The sequence below is a fragment of the Bos indicus genome, chromosome 29 (assembly GCF_029378745.1).
Source record: "Bos indicus isolate NIAB-ARS_2022 breed Sahiwal x Tharparkar chromosome 29, NIAB-ARS_B.indTharparkar_mat_pri_1.0, whole genome shotgun sequence".
NCBI classification, from domain to species: Eukaryota; Metazoa; Chordata; class Mammalia; order Artiodactyla; family Bovidae; genus Bos; species Bos indicus.
In genome coordinates, this window is record NC_091788.1 from 5094263 (window position 1) to 5119156 (window position 24894).

Consider the following 24894-nt stretch of genomic DNA (forward strand, 5'->3'; position numbering starts at 1 on the left):
CCTTCGCGAAGGTTCCCGAGGCGGAGCTGGCCGTTCCCGGAAGCCGGCAGCTTGCGCGCCCGCAGGCCCGGGTCGCGCGCCGGGGGTTGCAGAGGCAGTGAGTGGCGGTTCCGGCGTCCGGGAAGGAGAATGGCCCTGCTGTGCTACAACCGGGGCTGCGGCCAGCGCTTCGACCCCGAGACCAACTCTGACGGTGAGAGAGGCGCCGCCGCCCCCTCCCCTCCACCTCCTCCCGGGGACGCCCGGGGCCTCGCAGGCTGACCCCGCCGGGCCGCCGCATCTTCCCGGGGACGCCCAGGGCCTCGCAGGCTGACCCCGCCGGGCAACCGCATCCCTTCCAGGGGACGCCCGGGGCCTCCCAGGCTGACCCCGCCGGGCCGCGTCCCGGACTGCTCCCGGGTGCGGGGCCGCTCTGCGGGACCCGGCGACGGCGTCCGCACCCGGCGCCCGCCCTCGGCACAGCGCCCGGCGCACATGCTCCCCCGCCGTCCGCTCTCCCTCTGGGCCGGGTTAAGAGCATCGTTGTCCCCGCCCGCGCCTCTCGGAGCGGTGAGCAGTTAGCCAGGTGCCCTGGGCTCGCCGTGCGGTGGATGCGCGCTCTCGCGCGCGTGTGTGTGTGTCAGAGACAGACATGCACCGCAGGGTTGGGCAGCGGGCAGGTTATCCTGGCATTCACTTGACTCACTGTTTTAACCATACTTTAAAAAAAAACAAAACTGTTCTTGGTTCAGATTCTTTTGAATGGTTACGCTGTTCGGTTTTGATACATCTGTTCCAGTGGGAGATACCGTTCGTCATCCGTTACTTTGTAGCCGTCCGTGTTCCTTGGGTATTTTTGCATGGCCTTCCCGTCTTAGTACTGCGCCGTCTGCAGGACACTGTGCTTAAATGTCCTCTGTAGCAGAGGTCCCAGACCTCCAGGACCTAATGACTGGTGATCTGAGGCGGAGCTGATGTAGTCCTCGTAGAAATAAAGTGCACAATAAATGTAACGCTTCAATCATCCTGAAACCATCCCCCATCCCACCCCACCGCCAGCGGGTGGAAAAATTGTCTCCCGGGCCCAGGTGCCCAAGAGGTGCAGCTCTCCAGCACCCAGGTGTAGGATTAAGGATGTAAACTTGAGAGTTACTGACTAGGTGAATGATAGAAACTGATCAGTGGATTTGAATTTTGGTAGGTGAATGGAGTAAAGGACTGACTTGATTCCTTGAGAACTGAGGAGTTAACAACACTTTCTCAAATTCCACTAGTGTTTATTGTATGTTTTCTGTATGCCAGACATTGGTCGGTCACTTAATATATATTACGTTATCTCATTTAATCTTTACAACAACCCTGTGAAGTGTTTACTATACCCAGTTAATAAGAGAAGTACAACAAGTTAGCAACAAGTTTCCTCATTGTGTAGGGAATTAAAATCAAACTTTAAAAACTCTTTTTCACCTCTGATATACCTGAATGGTTATCTTGCTGCACAGGTAAATTGGGGACATAATTTAAAATGGTAAGCTCTTTGGTAGGCTTCTGAGGAAAATATAACTTTAATTACTTTTACAGTATTAATGTGAAGTTTTTCAGGGAGAAAATTACGAGACTTCAGTGGAAAAAACTCAAGGAACAAAGGTTTTAAAGCCCTTTGCTGTTGGTAGCCTATGTAAAAAGTAAATTGCTTTAGTGGCTATACCTATTCTGCTTTAATGTTAAAGAGGAAAGTGTTATGCTTTGTTGAATGGGATAATATGTATGTTTATAGGGTGTAAAGTACCAGCCTAACTTTAAGGGGAAATATAGCCAATTTTTGGAAGTCAGCTCTGTGTGTGTGTGAAATGGTTCAGTGCCTAGGAAAGAGATAAGGGAAGCCAACGGAGTAGACAGTCTCAAGGATTGAGCATCCACGGCACTGAATTAAGTAGGGAACACTTTTAAGGTTGCTGAAAGTTTATTAGCCTAACAAAATTAGTTGTTCAGTCATGTCTGACTCTTTGCGACCCTGTGGACTGTAGCCTGCCAGGCTCCTCTGTCCATGGAATTCTCCAGGAAAGAATACTGGAGGGGGTTGCCATTGCCTTCTCCAGGGGATCTTTCTGACCCAGGATTTTCAAACCCAGGTCTCCTGAATTGCAGGTGGATTCTTTACTGTCTGAGCCACCAGGGAAGCCCAGGGTTATTGTGGGGACTTAAAATACCACAGGTAGGTGGGTTGATGGAAAATGGAGATACAAAAGCTAAAGTAGTGTTTTGGTGTGGTGATCTGCATGTGTTAAAACAGCTTTTGAAGAAGCATTTCTTCACTAACAATATTGTATTCAGTCCACACATTTGAGGAAACAAACAGCTACCAAGAGGCAGAGCCAAAATTTGAGCCTGGGTTAGACTCAGTGTTAAAAGCCCTGGTTCTTACCACTGCTGTCGGTAGCTTCTTACCCATAAAATATTACCTTGAGCTTAAGTGTCAAACTTGATTTTTTTTTTTTTTTAAGGACTAGAGAGAAAGATGTCCATCTGCATGTTATTTAGCAGTGATTTTCAAGGACTGTTTATACAAGTTGTATGGTTAAGACCTGACTCACTCTTGCTGTTCTGCTGCCAGAATGTCCATTATTATATATGCCTGTGTCAGACATTATGCACTGTGTGCCTCGGACTGTATGTAAATTTGATATGAAATACGCTCTCTGTTCTCTACTTTGATTCTCCTCTCAAATTCCTGTTCCTCTACACTTTCATTTCTACTTTGAATCTCCTTTTCCAGCCCTCAATTCCACTACTACCCTTAATTAGTAGATCTTCTGAATCTGGGCTTAGGTACTGTACTGTGAACCTGACACTTTCTCGCTTTATTAGCTAGTATGGTCTCTATGTAGTACCTGGTTACTAACCAAAGAAACCATACTGACTTAATACGGGGATAGGGAGATTTTTCTCTTAGCACCAGAAATGTATCATCGGAGAAGGCAATGGCACCCCACTCCAGTACTCTTGCCTGGAAAATCCCGTGGACGGAGGAGCCTGGTGGGCTGCAGTCCATGGGGTCGCCAAGAGTCAGACACGACTGAGCGACTTCACTTTCACTTTTCACTTTTCACTTTCATGCATTGGAGAAGGAAATGGCAACCCACTCCAGTGTTCTTGCCTGGAGAACCCCAGGGACGGGGGAGCATGGCGGGCTGCCATCTATGGGGTCACACAGAGTCAGACACGACTGAAGTGACTTAGCAGCAGCAGCAAGGTGATTCCAGGAATCAGAGGTTGTAGTCAGTTGAGTGCTAAACAGACACGAAAGTTTGAGCAAAGTATCCTTGTAAGAAAATTGCACAAGTGTGGAGCTGGCTTTTTTCTCAGCTCATGGTTCTATCTAACTAGGGAATAAATGTGTCTATTATTGTTTTTTAAACGTAATACTTCATATTGCAGACTATAATTCCATTTTCGTTAGAGAGTTAAGTAAAAATCGATGGTGTAGTGAGGGGGTGGGTAGGGAAATAATAGACTAACAATCAGTGACAAACCTGAAAACTTTGTAAAATTTAAGCCTCTTTTTGATAAGGTTTATATCTAGGAATTGACACCTACTTAAGAAAATTAAAATTAGCAATTAGATATTACTGATATATTAGTTTTTAAAAAATTGAACCTATTCTTCAAAAATGTCTTTTTACGGCATCTCTTGGGCAACTTTTATGGATCAATACACACAAAAATGTTTAAATTTGATAATATTTTTGTAAAAACAAAATTGAAATACAATACTAAAGTTTGAGTACTAAACAAATTTTACTGTGAAGATTAGAATACAAAATATAATTTGTTATACTTGAACTATGTGTATTTTTATTTATAGCTGTCATACTCAAATTAGAATTTTAACCTTTACTATTTTAATACAGTGTTATATTAAGCATTGTGTGTCATGCATCAAACTGGAGCATTAGTGAAGTATTACCTGCATATGGAAAAAGGATTATATGTTAACACTGAAGGAAAATGGGTTTTCTTCATTGTGAAGTGTTTTCTTTTTTCTTTGCTTTTGACCAGATGCTTGCACGTACCACCCAGGCGTTCCAGTCTTTCATGATGCATTAAAGGTAGGAGCTTGATACATTTTTGTCATAACATTTATGTAGTAAATTCAGAGGTATAATACTAGATCTTTTTTTTTTTCCTCCTCAGCTTATGCTTTCTTACTGACCATTTTGGAGTGCTTTAAGCAAGTGTTCCACTAGAGTCAAAGGAGACAGTAGACGGCAATCTGAAGGGTTTTTCCAGTTAGAAAATTATTATTTTTATTCCAGCTCTAATTTTCTACGTCCCTCATTTCTTCACCTGACTCTGAGGGGAAATGAAAGCAACTGTACTGATTCTTAGTCTTTCAACATTTCGGGCAGCTGTTGGCTCATAAGAGCAGCTCTGAATGTTAGGGAGGACTGTTACAAACACTTGGCAGTGCGACTCCGGACAGACGCCTAAGTTTAGATAATACAGTGCAGAAGAGAGGTGCCGCCAGTGTTTCTTGGTGTTCTGAAGAATTAGAGACATGACAGAATATTGTTCGACGTGTTGGGTGTATTGGTCTTTTAAAATTTATGATAATGAGGTACATTTTCCATTGTGTATCTCAAAAGAAAATGTTGCAACATGGCTGCTATGGTTTTAGGTTTTCTTAGGAACATAAGCAGTACATCATGTTTGTATTTATCAATGTCCTTTGAATTTCTAATTTTACATTTCATGGAGTAATTAGACCTTGGTGTTCAGCTGTTAGCCAAGTGTAAAAAACAATGATATACAAGCAAATAACAAGCCTATGTTAATCTGGTTACCTCTAAGTGAGAGAAACAGAACAAACGTTCGATACCACAAATTGTGATCTGACTCCTTGCATCTTTGTGTTTTCTGATGATGTTTTTCCTCATATCTTCTAACCATGGGCACACTTCACTTCTCAGTTTGGGCTTCCTTTTTCCCTCTCATTCAGTTTATTTTGTCCTTACTTCACTTCTACAATGTACTTTTCATTTATGTGTGTCATTGGCAACTACAGATGAGTTCTGAAGTGACCCCTTATTCCAAAAATAACCTGCCTTTGCTGCTGCTAGTAATGATACCACTAACATTCTAGTCATTCACTCCATTGCTCCTCTGTTTATATCCAACTGTTAATTGTTCTGATTAAACTTGATGATTTTACTTGGAAGTATTTTTCTTTCTCTGTTCTAATTAGGTTCTGTTTATTATTGTTTTTATAACATTTCTTGAAGACCTAGACTTTCCAATACTACTGAATTTCACAGCCCAGTAGATTTTAAGCAAAATATCTCATCAGTAGATTGTGTACTCTTGTCAGTTTTCTGTTTAGCCAAGTAAAAAATTAAACATTGCATGAGCAAAAGAAAAAAACATTTTACTATTCAAGTTGTACATGCATGTTCCATCATGTCCAACTCTTTGCAACCCCATGGACTGTAGCCCACCAAGCTCCTCTGTCCATGGAATTTTCCAGACAAGAATACTGGAGTGGGTTGCCATTTCCTTTTCCAAATTATTCTTATTAGAAGAGGCACATTCAGGGAAAAGAACAGTTCTTAAGAAAAGACAGTTTGCAGCCCTATACTCGCAAACTTAAATTTTAATTTCCTTTTCACATTTGACTGAGGAACATCTCGGGTGGGCATTGGGAACAACTAGTCTATGTCGTGTGTATATCCCAGTATTCCCAGAATACTTAATTCTTCATATAGAATTAAGATAATAAAACTTTCTACATACAAAATAGCTTTACTGGTGACAATATTATCTATACTAACTAAACCTTTAATTTTGTACTCGTTATTTTTCATCTCAGTTCAGAGTAAAAGAAAATGAAATTTCAGAGTAAAGGAAAATATGAATTATAGAATATTTGGCACTTCTTTTTAAAAAAACTTTTAAGTGTGTATTATGAAAAAAGACACTACCAAATTCTTCATGTATATATTGAGAGAAACAGTGAGGCCCAGGTGGGTATCTGCAAAGCTGGCCTTTAGTCTGGATTTGAGACATCCCAAGCTTTGGGACTACTGCATTTTTATTTCCTTTTTCTTGTACTGTATTGGAATTATAGGTGACAACTTAAAGCAGTGTTTTGGTTAGCTACTTGATACTTTGTTTAGGAATCTCATAGTGCTTTACAGTTTCTATATTTGTATGCTTCTAACTGAAAAGCTCATGTCACCTTGAAAGATCTAAGTGCTTAAGCTGCTACATTAAGTAGTGTTTTTCTGAAAATACAATGCTTATTGTTGAGAAACAACTATGCTGAGTATCTCTTAATTTACTGGATTTTAATCTAACTCACTTTTTAAAGTAAAGCACTTCGCTTGCACCCTAGATTCCTTAAAATATCTAATTTTATAAATTATAAAATGTTTTTGTTCTAAAAGTCAAGTACTATTCTAAATCAGAAGCAATTTCTGTTTCCATATTTTAAGGTGCTTCCTTTTATGATGGATCACAGCCCCATTGGTTAATTCATTTTTTTTAGTCAAAGACTAAACATTTAAATTGATTAATTATTTACAGCACTTTAATACTATAAAATTATATATATACGGGTCACTTTGCGACTCAAGGAGGTAAGTGCAAGTGGTATTTCAGTGAGTTGCGGTTCTTTTACAAAGAGTTTTCACTTTGTTTTCTTCTTTTGGCTCTTACGTTTCCTAGGGTTGGTCTTGCTGTAAGAGAAGAACAACTGATTTTTCTGACTTTTTAAGTATCGTAGTAAGTATTAATGTGTTTTTCTCTTAGATTATCCCCCAAAACGTACATATTACGGGAATCTCCAGATTTGAGGAGTCTGATTTTGGACAGCTTTTGTCTAGTCCTTGTTAACTTACAGATAGTCCCTTTCTTTTAAAATGGAGGTCACCTCCCTTCTGTGGCACTTAAAGTAGGGAATTTATCGGTTTTAGAGATTAGAGTTTCAAGATGTTAATTAACTACTTGTCAATTTATGTTTTTGATGTTAATAGTCCTTTTTTTGTTTTCATTTCTAGTGTACTTATATACATCTAAATTACACTCTAGAATTTTTTTCCTACAGCTTATTTTTTCTTTAGCTTTTTATTTTTTATTTGAAGTATAGCTGATTTATAGTGTTCTTTTAGTTTAAGATATACAGCATAGTGATTCACTTACACATATGTGTACCTCTTCTTATTCAGATTCTTTGCCATTACAGGTTATTATAAGATATTAAATATAGTTCCCTGTGCTATGCAGTAGTTCCTTGTTATTTGATGTTAGCAGTCTTAAATAGAACTCCATGACGAGGCAACAATTTAAATCATATTCAGTTAGGAACAATAAATTATTGTTATCTCACATACCATGAAGTTGCACTATTATTCTGTGTACCCTTAAGAAAGAAGACCAAAGTTGCTAATTAAATGACATACCTTTGACCTTATGATTTCAGGGACGTTAAAATGTATGTCAATGGTATATAGAAAAGGGAGCTAGCATTTATTGACTCTATTGTATTTTTTATGTAATCCTCTCAAAAATTGCCTTAATTTTACTGATGAGGAAACAAGTTTAAAAAAATTAACTTGTTCAAGATCATATAGCTAGGAGCAGGAGAACTGAGATTCAGATTGAGGCCCTTTTGTATAAATAATTTGTAGAATTCTCTGTGAGATCTCCAGAGTTTGTAGCATAGTTTATGCTATTCCTTTAATAGAATAATTAAAGTAGATTATTTGTTAGGTCTAATTTAGAGGCCTCTTTTTAATGCATTATTCTACATGTAGGAACTCATTTACAAATATATTTAGTTTGAAGTTCTGTTTTTAGTTTCTTAAAATAAGTCAGTGTGTTAAAAGTGGAGAAAACATGGACTTGAATTTATGAATTAAGAATTGAAAATTAATATTTGTTACAGCATGTGAAATAGATAATAGGATAATTCTCAGTGAATGAATACCTTTCACCAACAGGGCTGTACGAAAGGAAGGCATAACAGTGAGAAGCCACCTGAGCCAGTCAAACCTGAAGTCAAGACTACTGAGAAGAAAGAATTATCTGAGTTGAAACCCAAATTTCAGGAGCACATCATTCAGGCCCCTAAACCAGTAGAAGCAATAAAAAGGCCAAGGTACACTTTATATAGCTATATACTCATGTTACACTTAATAACAGCATTTGTTCCTGGTATTACCTTTTACAATTTTGCATCATATCATTTGTAGCCTTTGTGTAGTTCACCAACTTTTGAACCATTCGGTTTTTCTCTCAGTTCAGTTGCTCAGTCGTGTCCAACTCTTTGCGACCCCATGGACTGTAGCACGCCAGGCTTCCTTGTCCATCACCAACTCCCAGGGCTTATTCAAACTCTTGTCCATCGAGTCGGTGATGCCATCCAACCATCTCTCATCCTCTGTTGTCCCCTTCTCCTCCTGCCTCCAGTCTTTCTCAGCATCAGGGTCTTTTCAAATGAGTCAGTTCTTCACATCAGGTGGCCAAAGTATTCTGAGTTTCAGCTTTAGCAACAGTCCTTTCCATGAACACCCAGGACTGATCTCCTTTAGGATGAACTGGTTGGATCTCCTTTCAGTCCAAGGGACTCTCAAGAGTCTTCTCCAACACCACAGTTCAAAAGCATCAATTCTTCGGTGCTCAGCTTTCTTTACAGTCCAACTCTCACATCCACACATGACAACTGGAAAAACCATAGCTTTGACTAGAAGTAAGGACTCTACTTCTTAATATGCTGTCTAGGTTTGTCATAGCTTTTCTCCTGAGGAGCAAGCGTCTTTTAATTTCATGGCTGCAGTCACCATCGGCAGTGATTTTGGAGCCCCCAAAAATAAAGTCTGTCACTATTTTCATTTTTTCCCCATCTATTTGCCATAAAGTGATGGGACTGGATGCCATGATCTTAGTTTTCTGAATGTTGAGCTTTAAGCCAACTTTTTCACTCTCCTCTTTCACTTTCATCAAGAGGTTCTTTAGTTCTTCGCTTTCTTCCATAAGGGTGGTGTCATTTGTATATCTGAGGTTATTGATATTTCTCCCAGCAATCTTGATTCCAGCTTGTGCTTCATCCAGTCTGGCATTTCTCATGATGTACTCTGCTTATAAATTCGTTTTCTCATAGATAATACCTTTTCACTTCTATTTCCTTGAGGGCATACACACAGTAAAACTCCAGGGCAGGTTTGTTCACTGTATATGCAGTTATGCTCAGGGTGAGGGAGCCACACGTCTTTCTTGTGCTTTGGCATATATCATTTTCACTGTGGCATAGTGGAATTCTCTAAGGGAATCAATCGTCCGTGTCAGTTTGAATTGAAAAAGAACTTGGTTGCTTTCCTTTCAATTCTACCACTGTTTGTTGAATATTTTTTAAGACATTCTTCACAGAAAAACATTTCCTTTCCTTTCAAAAATTCTAGTGAATTTTAAAGCAGCTCATTTTATCATTACCGAGTATATAAATTTCCCTTGTATTGGGTCAGATTCTATATATTTGTCCATATTTTGCCACTTAGAATAAGCCTAGTCATTCATCTTTTACCCCCAGTTGTCTGAAAACTGTTAGTCTCATTACTGATCAATTTTTAATCTATTTGATTTACATGGCATATCTATTAAAATACTTTAAAAATACATTTTGCTCATTTTGCAGTAGAATTGCACAGATTCTTCATACTTGCTTACCCACTGTACTCTGTTGTATAATCCCACATATGCTGGGATTGTTGGATATCACTGTTATACCAGGTCTTCTTCACATAGCCCTTGAGTACTTAGTTGTTTTAGAATCAAAATACAGGACTTAAAAAAAAAAGATGGTTTTTGGCGTCAAACATGACCTTTGTTGATATTCATACTATGGATTAATGATTTCCCCAATTTTTCTTTATTAATCTTAAATAAATAAGTTTATAGCATCTTGACTAATATCCAACAGAGAAAAAACCCTCAGGGACTTTTTGATGTTTATTTTGTTTATTTAACCAAACTACTTAGAATGATTTTATTGTATATCCACCTTATTCATAATCATGAGAAATTTTATCACATGTCTTACTGATTGGTTTGCCAGTTGTGGGGGAGGGAAGTCATAAAAAGACAAGAATTTTGACATGGATCATTATTAAATATTATAGTTGAGTCTACTGTAATTGACAGTATGAGGTAATATTTTTTAAAATAATAACTTCACTTTAATAACTTCACCTAAGAGAAAGAGAAATTAAGTGTTTTCTCCTAAATTCATTGGATGGTACTACAGAGATTATGAGGATACAAGCTTTTATGTGCTTTGTTAGTGCCTCCTGTGCAGCAGGTTTTTCATTAAGGATGGAGAATGAATAACCTAGGGTTTTTTAGCTTTCTTGTTGCATTTATTAGTATTCTTAACACTTACTGAATGTCTTAAATTCTACATACAGCACTTTACAAAGTGTTGGGGGCACTGTTGGCACTGTTTTTAGCCCTGCTACAGCTGCCTTGGGATGTAACTGCGTGAACAGGCGCGTGTAGTGGTGTCCACGTGACGGGAACTGTCTCCACCAGGAGGGATATGGATTCACTTCGTACATAATATTGCCTTAGTACATAATTATTCAGTTATGTACTGTTGTAATGATAAAATGAGCTGCTTTAAAATAAAATTCTTCTTTATTAGAATTTTTGAAAGGAAAGGAAATGTTTTTCTGTGAAGAATGTCTTAAAAAATATTCAACAAACAGTGGTAGAATGGAAAGGAAAGCCTCCAAGTTCTTTTTCAACTCAAACTGACTCCCTGACAAGGACGATTCCCTTAGAGAATTCCACTATGCCACAGTGAAAACGATACATGCCAAGGCACAAGAAAGACGTGTGGCTCCCTCACCCTGAGCATAACTGCATATACAGTGGACACACCTGCCCTGGAGTTGTGCTGTGTGCACGCCCTGCTGAGTGAATCACTTAGTGCATAATTGTTCACTTGGTCCGTACTTGCATGCTCGGGGTTTTCCTTGGGCAGTTCCTTCACAGTCCCCTCCGTGGAGTTGCTCATCTTGGCAGATTTGGATTCTTAGTCTTTTCTTCCTTCCCATTAGCACAATTTGTGTTGAAAGTAGCATGGTTATTTGATATTTAGTATCAACATTTTTCTGCTAAAACTTAGAAACGTAGCTATATTATAGCAGTTATTGTAAAATACTTTTTTAATTAGAAAGACTTGATTCACAAAGCTTTTGACTTATCATAAGTAGACTCTTAAGTATATTTATTTTTAGTAAAAGAAATGTTTTTGTACCTCAATAATGGTAATAAAGTTTCCAAAATCTCTAGCCCGGATGAACCAATGACAAATTTGGAATTAAAGATATCTGCCTCCCTAAAACAAGCACTTGATAAACTTAAACTGTCATCGGGGAATGAAGAAAATAAGAAAGGTAAGATTTTGCTTTTTATATTTTTCTGTTCAGTTAGCCAGTTATCTAAAAGAAGCAGAAGCAGTATAGTTTATAGCATATAGATATAAAAAAGTAGTACTTTGTAGTAAAGAACTTTTTTGTTTACTGAATGTGTGTTAAACCACAGAATGAATTTGTGATTAATTTCATTTTGTTTTTATTAAAAAGGAGAACCTGTTAATTTTTTTTTATTCTGTTACTCATTACTTTTTAACAGTGAATTAAGCTTTTTTGTAAATGTTTAATTATGCATGATATAAAATATATTCAGCATTCTCTGACCCATACCTGTTATCTGGGGAAAAAGAATCATGATTTCTCTTTTACATAAGATAAATATACTGGATATAGGGTGCATTATAGAATAGAAGTGCATCATGTCCTGTGCCATTTTGGGAATATAGGCAAGATTTAATCACAATAGTTGGCTTCTGATTCATTTTTATGTGTGTTACATGAAAGGTCACACAGAAAACTGTTAAGTAAAATCATGTAAAATAGCAGTTTTTTTGTATTTAGATTTTTTTTTTTAAATACTCATTTTAAGAAAAGGGTACTTTTTAAGAAAGCACTATAGTAAAAATGTTCTATTTTAATGTTTCTATTTTGTTTTTCTTTCTTTTAGAAGAAGACAGTGATGAAATTAAGATTGGAACCTCATGTAAAAATGGAGGGTGTTCAAAGGTATATATTATAAAATTTGTGTTACGTCTGGAAGTAAACTTTTTATTTTGAGAAAAGAGTAATGTACTGACTCAGTTAGATACAAACATTTACGTGCCTGTTATGTGTTGGGCACTATTCCATGGAGCAGGACTATGAGCATGCGCCTGTCCCTGAGGAGTACGTCTGATAGATCACAGGAATAAACAGGTCTAGTTCTGTCAGCATTTACTGAGCACTTCTTGTGTGCCGGAGATGGTTTTAGGGACTGGAAATGTGGTATTAAATAAACCAAAAATCCCTGTTCTTGGGGAGCTGATATTCTGATTTTGGGGAGGACAACAAATAAGTTCTTAACTGCTGTGAATTTAGGTAGACTTGAATAAAGCTGACAAGGAGATACAGAGTAAAACTATTTATGGGCACTTATCAGGGAAGTCCTTTTTGATATGGTGACACTAAGTCAGAAATCTGAATGATGTAGCAGATGAGTTGTGTAAACTTTGGAGTAGATGTGGGAGTAGTATGTTTAGAGGCTTTAGAGCTTGGCTACTCAAGAAATTATAAGAAAAGTCAGTGGAGGATTGATCAAGGGTATGAAACAGGGTATGAAAGGCAGGCAAGATTATGGAGGTCCTTGTACGTCGCAGTGAGGAGTTCGGGCTTTAGTAAGTATAATATAAAGCCGTAGTCTGTTTAAGGAGGGACTTTAAAAGGATATCTTTGGCTGATGAATGGTAAATTTAGTGGTGCAGGAGTGGAATCAAGGGAAGGAAAACCAGCTAGGGTGCTATTTTGAAAAACCAGGCATTGGCGTGTGTTTTAGAGAAGTAGTTACATGTAGGATGTCATCAGACATCTCATTGAGGCTTCTTTCTGCCCACTCTGTGTGATAGTACACCCTCACCACCATTTCCATACTGTCCTTATTTCCCCACAGCACTTACACCTTATTCCATACTACTTATTTTACAGATTTCGCCTCCCTTCTTCACTCATATAAGATTCGAAAGGAAAACATTTTCTCTTTTCTATGTTTTGAGTGCTAGAACAGTGCCAGCACATGACAAGCACGTTAGAATGAATGACACCTGGAAGTATTAGCAGGACCTGCTGATAAACCAGAAATGAAGCATCTCAGTGCACCATTAACTGAGGAGGAGACATTGGAGTTAGGGTTGGGAGCAGGTTTGCAGTCTTCTTTCATGCTGAGTTTGGGATCACCTTGTTCCTTTAGAGATGGAAATACAAATGCATTCCCATGTATTTAAAGTAGATGTAGTAGATAGAGAACGATTAATTCTTTGGGTGCGGGAGGTGCAGTGGAGGTGGTGGGGTCTGTAGGCATGTCAGAGTGAAGGTATCCCAGATGAATTTTGAGAAATGAATGACAGTTCTATAAATGGAAAAGGATATTCCAAGCAGAGAGAGCAGTCATGTACAAAAATCAAAAATGTCAATGATAATGATACAGAATTTGCTGATGTAAAGTTGAGATCAAAAGAAAAGTCGGGCTAGATCCTGAAAGGCTTGCTGCTCACAGCTTAGGCCTTCCTTTAGGTCACGGTGGCCATTGAAGTAATGTTTCTAAAGTTTTTTCACTGAAATACAACATTGAATATATATAAATACAAGTTTATTAGTCAGAGTGCATATGTTTCCTCTCATCCATTATTTCCTTTCCCAAAGGTAACTACTTTTTTCTCTCAACATAGATTAGTTTTACCCACTTCTAAAATTTACTGTAAATAAAATCATAGAACAGGTACTTAAGTCTGTCTTCCTTGCTTAACTGTTTGTGGTTATCTTGGTTTCATGTAGCTGTAATTTATTCCTTTTCATTGCTTTAAAGCATACCATTGTTTGAGTGTGCCAATCAGTTTATCCTTTCTACTGTCCTGTGAAGTTTATTGATTCATGTTATTATGGACATATTTGTGCATGACTTTGGGATACGTTTACACATTTCTTTTAGGTAGATAACTAGAAATAGTGTTGCTTCTTCAGTGTGTGAGTGTGTGTGTGTGTGTGTGTGTGTGTGTGTGTGTGTGTGTCTGCAGCTTTAGCAGGTCCTCCCACCTAATTTTACAAAGTGGTTGTGTTTACACTCTTAGCAGTGATATATGAGGCTGGGTCTATTTGTTCTACAGCTTGGTAACACTTCTGTAATATCAGTCTTTTATATTCAGCCACTCTGGTGAATGTGGAATGTTCCCATTGTGATTTTAATTTGCACTTTGCTGATGATGATGTTGACTGCGCTCTTGTATGCCTGTTGGCCATTTGGATGTCCTCCTTTGTGACACTGTCCAAAATCGGTATCTGTTTTTCTATTAAGTTGACTTTTTCTTAATGATTTTAAGGATTCTTCATCTGTTTTAGCTGCAAGTCCTTTGTCAGAGAGACTATACTTTTTCACCGCCTTAATAATGTCTTCTAATAAACAGTCTCTTTAAATTTAATGAAACTCAGTTTGTTCATCTTTTCCTTCATGATGGGCTTTCTCTATCCTCTTTAGGAAGTCTGTTTCTTTTTGGGCTTAGAGGCACATTTAAATGTGCAGACCACTGGCACTGATTATTGTATATGGTTTGAGGTAGCGGTATTTAAAGGGCTTTAAACAAGAGAGTGGTGCATGTTTAAGTAGATGGTAGAGTCCAGAAACTGAAGGCAGAGAAATTCATCAGAATCTTTTAGCAGAGTTTCATTGCCGAGAATCTGCTAGTGATCTTGAGGAAGTTTAGCAAATTAAACTGGTAAGATTTTTTTTAAAATTCAGGTTGACAGGATTTTGTGATAGACTACATGAGGGTAGAAGGTAAAGAGAACCTGAAGAGGACTTGAAGAATTTTTACTTTGAGAGATTCAGTAGATACGGTGCCATCAGATAAGGTGGGGAAGAAGAGTAGGAGGTCTGGGGAACAGTAGTGATAGAAGTTCAGAATCTTAATGCGCTGGGTTTTGGGTGCCCATGGAATATCTTCAGGAGATACACACCCCGTAATCTGAATTTACAAAAAGTAAATGTACAGAATTTTATTTTCTGTAACTGTAGGATGGTTGCTGTAAATACCAAAGTAGACAGAAAATATACTACTGGCTGCATCTATGTTTTATTAACATAACTTTTTGTGAATTCATCTGTAGAGCCTTCATCTACAGCAGCAATGGGGCCCGGATCTTCCAGACAAACCCTGGATATATATATAGGTCTGCAGCTCATTTTACCCTTTGTAGGGATAAGAAGTCATCACCCTGGACTTCAGAATTGCTTATTCGATTTTCCATTTCAATTCATAATGCTCACAGAGTTTACTGTGTGAGCACATAATCATGCTATAACTATGTTTCTGATGAGAACACTAATTTCTTGGTTTTAGTATTGGCCTGTAAATTTCTAGAACATACCTGAATATGTTTGGAATATGTTGGGATGTGTCCTCATACCCAAAAGTCTAAAAAACATCTGATACATCCTGTTGCCTACTTTAATATTTACCTTTTTCACAGGGAACTGAAATTTAAGCATATCTAAACAGGAATCTTTTTTCATTCCTTATTGGAATGGCCTGAGGTGAATTTATGAATGTTCTAGGTAATTGTTACCTCTTGGGCATTTTCATAGTTCATAGAGGTCACCAGTACTTACAAATACATGTGAAATGTAACATTGAGATATGAAACTAATTTTTTCCCTCTTTTTTTTCTCTTGTAGACATACCAGGGTCCACAGAGTCTAGAAGAAGTCTGTGTATATCATTCTGGAGTACCTATTTTCCACGAAGGGTAACTTAAACCAGACTAATGAAAACTTTATGGTAGATGTTAGAAATGTTAATATGCCTTTAAACATTATTTGCCATGTGACAATATTAGGTATTTTACTTATATTGTCATTTAAACTTTAAAATAACATAGAAATGTGAGTTTGCCTTCTTTTTACAGGTGGGAAAACTGATACAAGGTTACGGTTGAAGTGACCACTGTGATTCAAACCTCATGTGTTTTAATATTCCTTTATATTACAATAGGATACTTTTTTTCTTTAAGCTGAATAGGTGTTTTGTTGAAGAGCTGCCCTGCCCATTGGTAGGACATTTGGAATTTGGGGCCCTGGGACACTAAGACCCCAACATTGTGGCATCTTGAGAAAACCAATACTTTTCCACAGCCCTCAGCTGAGCACCTCTCTCATTATGTTACACTGTAGTTTATAGAAACACAGTACTATGAAAATCTTCCACTCTGTTTCCATATGTTCAGGACACAAACCCAAAGTTTTACTGTAATTTTTGTCTTCCAGTGTTAGATCTTTCTTGAGTAAATAGTGTTAGATTTTTCTCAAGTTAATTTTTTACTTACTTTGGGATTGCCTATCACAGGTTATGTAAACATTCGTTTTTAGATTTTTTGCATGTTCTCACTTTCCTGGTTTATTCAAATATGAAGGTCTTCAATCTTTGATCAACCATTTCATAGTAGCTTCATGAGGAAACTGAGATGCAAACTGTCAGTGAAAAGCTGATTTTGGATTTTGTGATGGTTTTAAGCATCTTCACTCAGGAATGCCAGAATTGCTATACTAAATGGCATTCTGGTTATTGGTCTTCTGGTAGTGTTAACTGTTTAGCAACTTCAGTCACTCAGTCATGTCTGACTCTTTGCAACCCCATCAATTGCAGCATGCCAGGCCTCCCTGTCCATCACCAACTCCTGGAGTTCACTCAGACTCACGTCCATCGAGTCTGTGATGCCATCCTTTAGCAACTTAGACACTTGTAAAATACTAAAGTTACATGCTTACTTTTTTAAGTTACTTATTACTATAACACTTCCAAATTTAATTGACTGTCAGATTTTATTTCTAAAATTTTTCTATGATAATTTAAAGGATGAAATACTGGAGCTGTTGTAGAAGAAAAACTTCTGATTTTAATACATTCTTAGCCCAAGAGGGCTGTACAACAGGGAAACACATGTGGACTAAAAAGGATGCTGTAAGTAATGTTTAAAAAATAGCCTATTGGAGTGTATTTATCTGAGTCATTTTGAAGACATTTGAGATTACTCTGTCTTTAGATTCAAGAAAAAAAAAAAGTTCCTTAGTTTGATGAACCTAACTAAAATCTAAAATTAATCTGAGTCAAGCTCTTAACGCACTGCTCTTTGATCAGAATAACCATTGTGTATATTGATTACAAATATGTAGATTGTTTTGAAATAGTAAGCTAGTCTAAATGGAAGCATATTTTTCTGTAATTGCATACTTTGTTTTGACTTTTTCTGTTTAAAAATCACTTTTCTGGTCATTTGAGTTACCATTGAGACCTCTGATGCTCTTTTGGCCCCTTACTGTCATTCAGCCATTTATACATGACAGACACTCCATCTAGTGGCCAAACGGTAGGATTGTAGACTTGTTTCTTTGGAATTGTTTATGTTTTTGTGTTTTTTAAATTTATTTATTTTAATTGGAGGCTAATTGCTTTACAGTATTGTGGTGGTTTTTGCCATACGTTGACATGAATCAGCCTCTGCTTGCTACCAGAAAACTTAGCAAAAGAAAAGCGAAAGCATCAGTTTCTACTTACCTAACAGCATTTTAAAAGACTTGTAGCTATGCAAATAATCTTGGAAAATCCCATTAAACTGTAAGAAGGCAAGCAACTCATTGCTAAATACATATTTGTTAGTTGTTATTAACGTGTCTTTTAATACATTAAATTAGTTTTATGTGCTGTATTGGCACTAAAAAGTCCAAGACAATGATGTTTTCAGTGTGTGTATCTTTATGTTAGATTACTTTAGGAATTCAGTGTATATTAGCATATATTATTATGTCTGCTTTTTAATAACACTTGGGTTAGATATTGTAAATGTTATCTGTTAAGTTATAATGATTTGTCTACCACAAAACTTCTATGAGTGTTTTATTAGTAAAAAGTGAAATCTCCCTGTATTTTCTCCAAGGTACGAAAATTTGAAAGTTTTGCTTTGAAGAAATAAAATGTTGTTTTGTGTGCTTAAGTTTTCATAGTATAACTCTTGATAAAAAACACGTTTTTATTATTTTTTAATGCATATAGTTGTCAACTATTGAGTGACTAAGCCAGGTGTTTAAGGGCAAAAAAATTTAAGTGGTGTAAGTAATTTAAATTCAGTTGGCGTAATTATACAAAAATATAAATACTGCTTTTTCAAATAATAGTGTCTCACAATCTCATGCATTAAATTACCCTCAGTTATAAGACACATCACACTTCATCTTTCAAGTAGTTATTGTTACAGCAGTGTATCATTCATAGGTAATAATTTATTTCCATAATAGTAATCAAAAGATTATTTCCACAAATTCTTACCTTTTATTCATGTTATTGTAAGAGGAAAATATTCAATAAGAACAGCAGACACTTAAAACTAGTCAATTATTTTTCCTCAAATTTCAGTGTGTAGAAAATAACTGGAAAGTTATTATGCATGAGATTAAGATGTTGTCTGGTTTATATTGTTGAGCAAATATCTCTACTTCAGTCTCAAAAGTATGGTCTTAAGTCATAAAGCTAGTATTTTGTTTTATTGGTCAAACTTCTTGATAGGGGCTTTAGAATTTGTTTATGCTTAAAAATATTAAGGGCTCAATTTTATGTGGTGTTTTTCTCAATTTTAATGGGTCAGATTACTCTTTTTAAGAGGTTAAGACACTTTGTAAATTCAAAGTTTCTCTTATATTGCAGGGGAAAAAGGTTGTTCCGTGTAGACATGACTGGCATCAGACTGGGGGTGAAGTCACCATTTCAGTATATGCGAAAAATTCACTTCCAGAGCTCAGCCAAGTGGTAGCAAATAGCACATTGGTGAGTACACTAGGCAGCTCTGTCCTGTGCGTTGTCCCATTGAAAGTGTGTGTGTCTTCTCTGTGTCAGGTTGCGGCTGCAGCGTGCAGGGCCCTCCATGTTGCTGTGCGGGCACTTGGTAGCCCGGGCCCTCTCCAGCTGCGGCGTGTGTGTCTTAGCTCCCCAGCCAGGGCTTGAACCTTCATCCCTGCATTGGGAGGCGGATTCTTCCAGTGGTGTTCCCTGGAACACCAGGGAAATCACTACACATTATTCTTACTGTATTGTAAAATGTTGATCTTGCTTGAGCTGTTTTAAGATTTTTAAAAGTTTCTCCAATTCAAAAAAATAATTTGAAATTACTTTCCTAGAAACTACTTTAAGTGAACGTTCTCAGCGAGATATTTCTGAAGCATCCTGAAAGTACTGTAGTGGCTTAGAAGATTTATAGATAATAATGCTACTTAGTTCTCAATATGAAATTCCATGTTAATATTTTTTTCACTGTTAACGGTTTTCTCAAAGTATAATATTGGCAGTTCCTTAAAATAACTTAAATGATTTTTATCCGTGTCTTCTTATTTTTATAATCACTGTTTTAATATCATAAATCCTTACTTTGGTTTTGATCCATTAATCTACTTTTTTTTTTTCCAGTTAAATGTACACATTGTATTTGAAGGAGAGAAGGAATTTCATCAAAATGTGAAATTATGGGGTGTAAGTATTATAAATCCAGCAGAATTTTTTCTTAGTATTTAAAATGCCATTTTATAATAAAAGACAGTACTTTAGGTAAGCATTGATGCAGAGTAGATAAATAACTTAGCATTATTTCTTACCCAGGAGTTTACATCTAAGGCTAGAGATGACCTTAGAAGCTTGGAGTTTTGACTGTTAGCAGTAGGCATAGACATGAAATCTTGTGTATCATTTAAACTTATTGCCTCTAAAATTAGTAAAGCCATCCAGAATACTGGCATTTTCTTTAATATGTTACAGGTGATTGATGTAAAGCGAAGCTACGTAACTATGACTGCAACAAAGATTGAGATCACCATGAGAAAAGCTGAACCTATGCAGTGGGCAAGCCTTGAACTGCCTGCAGCCAAAACCGAGGAAAAACAAAAGGAAGAGACAACGGAATGAGTTGGGAAGGGAAGGAAATGTTACTGGCTGTTTCAGAATTCTTGCTATGTGGTCAAGTGGTGGCTTGCCGCTGTGCTCTTGTTTTCTTGTTGTTGTTGAATCTGGCATTTCAGGGTCTGCAGTAGGTTAAAGCCAAAGTTGGTTTATCTTTTTGTGCCTCCCATATCGCTTTTGAGTTACCTAAATTAATTCTTCATTTCTCTTCACTAATAGAACTGTAGTTGTGTCCTATACTTGAAGAAGCTAGAAAATGGCTCATAACAGTTATAATATTTCTTAGCATAATATTACATTAATCAGAGAAATGTAAAGAAACATTTGTTTTTACATCTCTTTCTTTTATCCTATAATTAATCACTAAAACAAGATGGAATGTCAAATTTTTAATTAGCTTTTTCATGAATCTGTGTTCCTATGATACTTGAAAATCTTTAAGGAAGAGATGAAGCTCTGCATTGCTTTTCCACTCAACAATAACATTTTGTAGGGGGATTAACTCATGGTAGTGTCATACTTAAGTAGTAGCAAGGAAATACAAACATTGATTAACAAATCAGAATTCATTTACAACTAATTGGATTAAAAATTACATCAGTACCTGTATACTTGCCAAGCACTGTGATCTAAGAATATAGGAAACATAAATAATTAAAAGGTATCAATTTGATTAAAATTCACCATTTTATAAGACTAAACAGTAGTGTTAACATCTCTTTCCTAATTATTCATAAGGTCTTTATATGGTGTTATGACTGAATTGTACCTAACTTACAGTTTGTGCCTGCCCTCTTAGAATCTTTTATAAGTTATAAAGATAAATTATATATATTATCTGGCCTCCCTGGTGGAAAACTGTCTGTAAAATTGCAGGCTAAAAGACTTTTGGAAATACATAAGGGTATCAGAAAAGTAAATACTTAAACTTTGCTTTATGACAGCTATTACATGTGAAATAAACAAAATAGCTTATTCTTTTGAAGGTTTTTTTTTTTTTTTTAAGTTTTCACAAACAGCTTGACAATTCTAGGTGATACAGTGTTGATTATATATTGTATTGATTAAACATAGGTATCACAGAATTAGATAGTTCATGCTAATTGAACCCATTAAAGGATAATTAGTTTTTGAGGCAGTGCAGAGTTCACAAAGGAAACTGAAATTAAGACATGTTATGAAGGCAGAAACTACGGCAAAACTTAATACATGTGAGTATATATTATGTTTATGTAGATTAAAATAATTATTTCTTAAGCTTCTTGAGTGTTTTTCTTTCTTGGTATTAATGGACTTGAAAAGTTTGCGGAAGTACAGTTTTAGTTAATAGTGTTTCTCAAGTCTATTACCCTTAACAAATAAATAACTATTAGATGTAGTTAGTGTAATTATTAAATGGTTTAGCTGTGTTACGTATAAAGACAGAAAAATTGGCAGCCAGCTTTTATGACACTAAAATACCATGGCAAGAAATTTTTGCACTGGAGATTGGACCCAAACGAAATGCATATTTCTCGTACTTGGGGTTGTATTTAAATTTTTTTAACTTTTCATAATTCTGGAACCTGAGTTCATTTAGAGACATGAAATCTAGAATAAGGATTGATAATTGATTTGATTTGAGATAAGGTTACTAGGCCCTTTACTGATCATTCCTTCCTGAGGTTTTTCCCCCCTAAGCAATACGTGATATGTACCCTTGAACTATTATTTAAAGCAAGAATATTATTCATGTAAGAGTTAGTTACAAACCACTCACCTTTATATATAATGTATTATCTATACATTATATACTCACAATTTATGTATTTAGTCTGATTATACTAGGGACCATTCTATTTCCTTTGTTATTCCTATGAACCTCTGAATTTGTTGCATAAATAAAAATCTAAATATAAACAATTATCTTAGACTCATACGTACAGTTAAAATTAAGTAGAATGAGTTTTAATTATCAATCTGGGTCAAAATTCTGGGTAACTTTATTCAGTTGTTGCTCTAGAAAAGCTTCATCTATCTTAGTGTATTCATAGTAATTACTATAGCAAAATAAAGCTAGGTTTATTGTACACTTGATAACTAATCTGATGGGTAAGTCAACATTTTAGGGAAATTTAAAATAGCATTTTTCTTGCTTGGCACGTTCACTAATATAAAGGAAGAAAAGTGCTGAGAATTTGAACTTTTATTTTTAACCTCTTATTTTCATATAAGTTTAGATTTACAGAAGTTGCAAAAAAGTACAGTTTTTTTTTATGTCCTGTATTAATCTTCCCCAACTGCTAAAATCTTACATATCATTAGAACATTTACAAAACTAAGAATTAGCCTTGGTACGATACCATCAACTAACGTTGAACATTAGTTTTGATTATTTGTTTTTAGTAGAACACGATTTTCCGAGTAGCTCTTGAGACCTAGTATTTTGATAGTAATTAAAACCAGCAATTTATGAGCCATTAAAATATAAATTGAAATCAACCTATCATAGACAAACATTGTAACCAAATATTAGCAGAGTACTGCAGTGATCTATTTTATTAAAATTTATATTTTATGCCAGAGATTTTAATTCTTACTAAGTAAACTTGTTTGGTTTTCTTTAGACGGTTCTTTAGCGATCTAAGGGTGAACAGACCCTTAAGGAGCTCTTGCCAGTATCTTAAGATGACTGGGTTATTGCTCTACCGTCCCTTGCTTTGGGAAAAAAAAATCATTACCCAGATTGAAAATTCATGTTATACATACACCTGTAATAAATAAATTAACAGAAAATCTTGAAAGTGAAAATTCCCTGGTGGTCCAGTGGTTTAGGCTCTGTGTTTCTACTGCAGGGGACGGGTTTGGAGTAAAGAAAAAAAGTTGGAGTAAAGAAAAAAAGGATTAAAAGCTCACTTTATGAGGTCCGTAACCTTTCTTTTTCTTTGTAATGGCCAGGTACTTTTTATTATCAGAAAGTTAAGGAATTTTCTGTTTTGTTTCATTCAAATTATTTTGACCTGGTATTCACTTTTGATACTTATTTTCATTCTTTTGCTTATGTTATAATTCTTTAGCCTCAGTTCTATAATGCAAACTAAGTCCTACCTTGTTTCTAACTAAGTTTCCAAGTTTCATTTCTTTTGTTTTTTGGGTAGCTGGGAAGTTGGTGTTTTACTTGATTGCTTCCTTTCTGCCCAAATCTTTTACAAGTTAAACTCCTCTGGAGTTGTTGCGTGGCTTGGTTTTTTTTTTTTTAAGTACAGATGCATGGTGCTTTATACTTTATACCTTTGACATTATCTCTAAAATACTAGACTTGCAAAGGTTGCTTGTTTGTTTTTTTTTTTTTTGCATAGTTTGATTTTACTTCTTTAAGTTTTTGTATAGCTCTTAGTGTGAAGAATTCCATAAAAAAGTTACTTTTAAAGGGTATGGTTTTATTAAATGCCAGTTAATGCCTTTTCTTATTTTTCCAATTTAGTAGGCCACCTTTAATGTATACTTAAGTGAAAACTTCCAGCCTTAAACATTTTTATGTTGCTTAAAAATTATGTGGCAAAATAATTTTATTTGCTAATCCTTTTTGACTCGGCAGATAACAGTGTCCAGATGATTGTGTTGTTAAATTATGCTTTTAAGACTGCTAAGAAAGATTAAGCCTGGGAGAGGGAATTATCATTCTGTCAAAATGCTTATTACTCCCTGAAGCTGTAATACTTTCTGTTCCAAAAATGAGATTAGATGAGTGTATTAATGTTTTTTTAAAAATATTGTCATCCTTCATGTTGCTTATTTCAGTTTAGAGTTCCATATTTATTATTTATTTATTTGTGTGATTGATTTGTTAATGGTTGTATCCTCTTATAGACCACATATAGCCTTGACTGTGTCTAGGCCAACCATCATACTCCTGTTTTCTAGTGTAGTACTTGGCATGTTGGCTGGCTCTTACAAACATCAAGGCATGCAGCGCTTGTTACGGGCCAGTTTAAGGACTTATGAATATGGACTTAATCCTCATGATACCCTGTGAGGTATATTCTCTTGTTACAGGCAAGGAAACTGATTTATGGCACAAGTTTAATAACTTGCCCGATGGCAAAACTAGTGAGTTGTGGAATAGAGATTTCAAACTCAGGCACCTGGCTTTGTGTTCTGTGCTCCTGACTGTTTTATGCTGCTTGTGTCTGTCAGTTGAATTAATGGGTTCCATGAAACATTGGCGTATACTGCATGGAAAACTAGTACCATTGTGTTTAGTTACCAGGAAAAATCTTACTTTTTCATATGTTTTGTTAGAAAATAAATTTATAAAATAAAGTATGTAGTCCTTTTGTCTGTATGGTTTTGGTTCTAATAATAGCTGGGTTAAAAACGTATCATTTATGATTTAACAACTCTTAAGGATTCTAGTTTCTTTAAACAGCTTCCAAAGAAATTTCAGAGTCCTCCTCAGTTCAAAAAAGTTGCCATTGTCATTTTGATTGTCATGTATTTTGCATATAGCTTGTAGACAGGAATTTATACCTGTGTGTTGGATAAAATATGTTATGAAACCATATTAAACTTACCTTAGTTTTCTCCATTAGTATGAGAATTGGTTGAAACAGTTTAGGTCTGGAGCATAACATGTGCAGAAAAAGATAAGACTGTAAATATAGGGATAAATAGCAAAAGAATTGCTGGCTTTTGAATCTGAATTGTTGGCTTTGATCTTGTAGTCCAGGTTATTGGTCATCAAAATACCACTTCTAGGCCAGCAGTGTCGGCATCTGGGAATCTGTTACAAATGGAAATTCTTGGTCCCCAACATGTCAGACCTA

At 36.1% G+C, this 24894-nt stretch overlaps 1 protein-coding gene across 1 annotated transcript; it reads left to right on the plus strand.

Moving 5' to 3' along the window:
• On the plus strand, positions 1-24391 carry CHORDC1 (cysteine and histidine rich domain containing 1). Its single transcript, XM_019954861.2, has 11 exons — positions 1-193; positions 4039-4088; positions 6703-6759; positions 7977-8134; positions 11326-11429; positions 12076-12134; positions 15829-15899; positions 17005-17110; positions 18848-18967; positions 19604-19666; positions 19949-24391. The coding sequence occupies exons 1-11, from the start codon at positions 130-132 to the stop codon at positions 20093-20095; spliced, it is 999 nt and encodes a 332-aa protein (XP_019810420.1). The 5' UTR covers positions 1-129; the 3' UTR covers positions 20096-24391.
• The last annotated feature ends 503 nt before the right edge of the window (positions 24392-24894 follow it).